At 33.5% G+C, this 2,775-nt stretch overlaps 1 protein-coding gene across 1 annotated transcript in view; it reads left to right on the forward strand.

The window, feature by feature from the left end:
* Window positions 1–2,775, forward strand: part of Acbd6 (acyl-CoA binding domain containing 6) — a 203,583-nt gene that overhangs the window by 90,301 nt on the left and 110,507 nt on the right. Inside the window, exon 5 of the mRNA XM_023703621.1 lies at window positions 2,009–2,114. Coding sequence (XP_023559389.1) covers window positions 2,009–2,114 — 106 coding nt within the window. The remainder of the gene's footprint in view (window positions 1–2,008; window positions 2,115–2,775) is intronic.

Genomic DNA, 2,775 nt, shown 5'->3' on the forward strand with positions numbered 1-2,775 from the left:
GCTCAGCCCACCAGGGGGCAGGGCTGGCTGGCATGTGGTGCTGGGGGATTGAACCGCGGTCCCTGTGCTTTGCTTAGCTTGTTCTAAGTGGGTGCTTTAGACCACTGAGCCATCTCACCAGCCATAGTTAAGTAAACTTAAAATGGTATTATCCACAGCCATAATTTAAAAAATTAGACTTCTTTTTTCTGGGGTTTTGGGCTCAGTTTTCTATATTTATATGAGTAAATGATCTGGAAGTATATTTTCACTGACACAAAACAGAAATTTTCAAACTAAAGCTGATTTCTTCCTTAAAACCTACCTTATTTTCTCCATCTAGAAGCAATAAACAGTTGTATATTCCAGAAGTTCTCTTAGGTTCTTTTTTAAAGACCAAGTTCTACCTATGTTAATGGCATATGAATTTTACCGTCCCAACTATACTTTGTGTGTATGTTGAAGGTAAACTTTCTTGTTTAGCTTTATATCTGTCATTGACCCAATCTAAATGGAGTGACTTGTATATAGTAGTAGCTGCTTAATAAAATATATCATTGAGGAAAGCTTTAAATGGTTGATACCACATAATATTTTAATGTAATTAGCTATGACTGAAAATTACTTTTAATACATAAATTTTAAACATAAATTGTTTAAATTTCCTGTTATGGGAGAAGAGTTCCAGTGGCCAATTGTTAAGTTTCTGATAAAGGGGTGCTGTGGCTTTCCAGGTTATAAAGGAATACTAGTTTAATTTAGAACTCAGAATGCATTCTCTCATACCTATCCATAAAATTTAGTGCACATATCAGTTTCATTGTAGTGATACAAATTAATGATTCTTTTGAGAGTCACTGATCTTGTTGAGAATCTATTTAAGGCTATTCTCTTCCTACCCAAACACCAGAAAAATGCACATATTCTTTATACTGTTTTTGAGAGTTCATAAACTTCGTGTTAAGAACTTTTGCTTTAGCCAGGGGGATAGCTCAGTAGAATAAGCGTCAGCCTGGCAAGCTCAGGGTCCTGAGTTCAATCCCTGGTGCCACCAAAAAAAGAAAAAAGGAAAAAAAAAAAAAAAAAACTTTTGCTTCACATTCTAATATTCTGATAGAGGTTGCATCTCACTGGTCAAGAAGCAGCATGATACAGTAGAAAAATGTACTATATATGAAACAAGTTGATCTGAGCTCTGGTTTTTTTGTATATTTAATAAATATAATGTCATTTGGAAAGTCATGTAACCTCTTCTTGCATATAAAGTTGTTGGATTAAAGAGTAAACAAATTAGGATTTATGCTATAGTTAGAATAATACTGGATACATAGTATACTTCCCAACTTTGTGCCCAGTCTTTAATTCCACTGTCTTATAAAGGGTTTTTAAATTTTGTAGTAATGCCTTTTGTCTATTTTTCCTTTAAGAAAATTGTGTATTTGTATATTTTTCATATATATTTCTATATACCTTTTTGGTCTTTTTTTTTTTCTCTTTTTTGAGACAAGGTTTCACTATGCAGTTCGGGCTAGCCTTGAACTCACTTTGTAGCCCAGGTTGAACCTGAATTTACATAAATCCTCCTGAATGCTGGAATTAAACAATTAATTTATTCTGTTCTCCTACATGGAAAGTTGTAAGCTGTGTCCATAAGTGATGCACAAAACAGCCATCTTATTGCAATGCTGTAACTGAATCCTAAGTCAGAAGAAATTGTATCTGTGAGTATATAAAAATAACTGGAGAAAGGACAGTCAGAAAATCTACTTCAAGATGTATATTGGTGTATTCATGAAGTTTATTAAAGCAAATGAAGTTTTTTCTTATAATTACAGTTGCTAAGGACCTTGATCTTTTTGAAGGTTGGATATATTATATCTATAAAAGTCTATTATTCTTTATGTAAATTGTTTACAAAAACAAGATTCTGTGAATGTATGTGTCAGCAGCAAACAGGTTGTGATAAAAATATGTAACATTCATGCATTATGTAGTAAGATAAACAGGGTTTTTTTTTTTTTTTAATTAGGGAAGAAGACAAAGACATATTTGATTACTGCAGGGAAAACAACATTGACCATATAACCAAAGCCATTCAATCAAAAAGTGTGGATGTGAATATGAAAGATGAAGAGGTATGAAAAACATGCCCCATTAATTATTTTCATTTCTGATGACTGGATACTATGGCCTTGTAGCATTATAAAATATATTAGTTTAATTTCTTTTATGCTTTGTTGTTCTGCCCTGCCTTTTTGTAAATGGTGAGCCTTTGAACTACTGCTCAAAGTACAGTATGGTTAAAAGCATATTGGAATATGTCACCCAGGTAAAATACTTTCTCTGTCTAAATATAACATATCTCTGAGCCACGTATAGTAGCAAATGCCTGTAATCTTGGCTGAGACAGGAGGATTACAGTGAGTTTGAGGCCATCCTAGACTGTACAGTGTGTTCAGAGCCACTGAATACATAGCAGAACCCTTTCTGGAAAACAAAACAATAAAAAGTTTAACATATTTCTAGTCAGGGTAGTAGAGATTACTACTGAAATTTGGCATATCCAAATAACTTCCGTTTATTTAGGATAAAGGGATAGACTTGACATAATAACTAAAATCTGCAGGTGATAGCAAAAGTCTCATTTATATGGAACTCTACATCTTCTATCTTTATAAATGGGTGTATTTTTTGTTCAGCAATTAATTTTTAAAAATCTATGTGAAGGGGTGCCAGGAGATGGCTCAGTAGAATAAGCGCTTCCCTGGTAAGCGCAAGGGCCTGAATTCAATCCCC

This window comes from Octodon degus, unplaced genomic scaffold (genome assembly GCF_000260255.1).
Source record: "Octodon degus isolate 3935 unplaced genomic scaffold, OctDeg1.0 scaffold00176, whole genome shotgun sequence".
Taxonomy (NCBI): Eukaryota; Metazoa; Chordata; class Mammalia; order Rodentia; family Octodontidae; genus Octodon; species Octodon degus.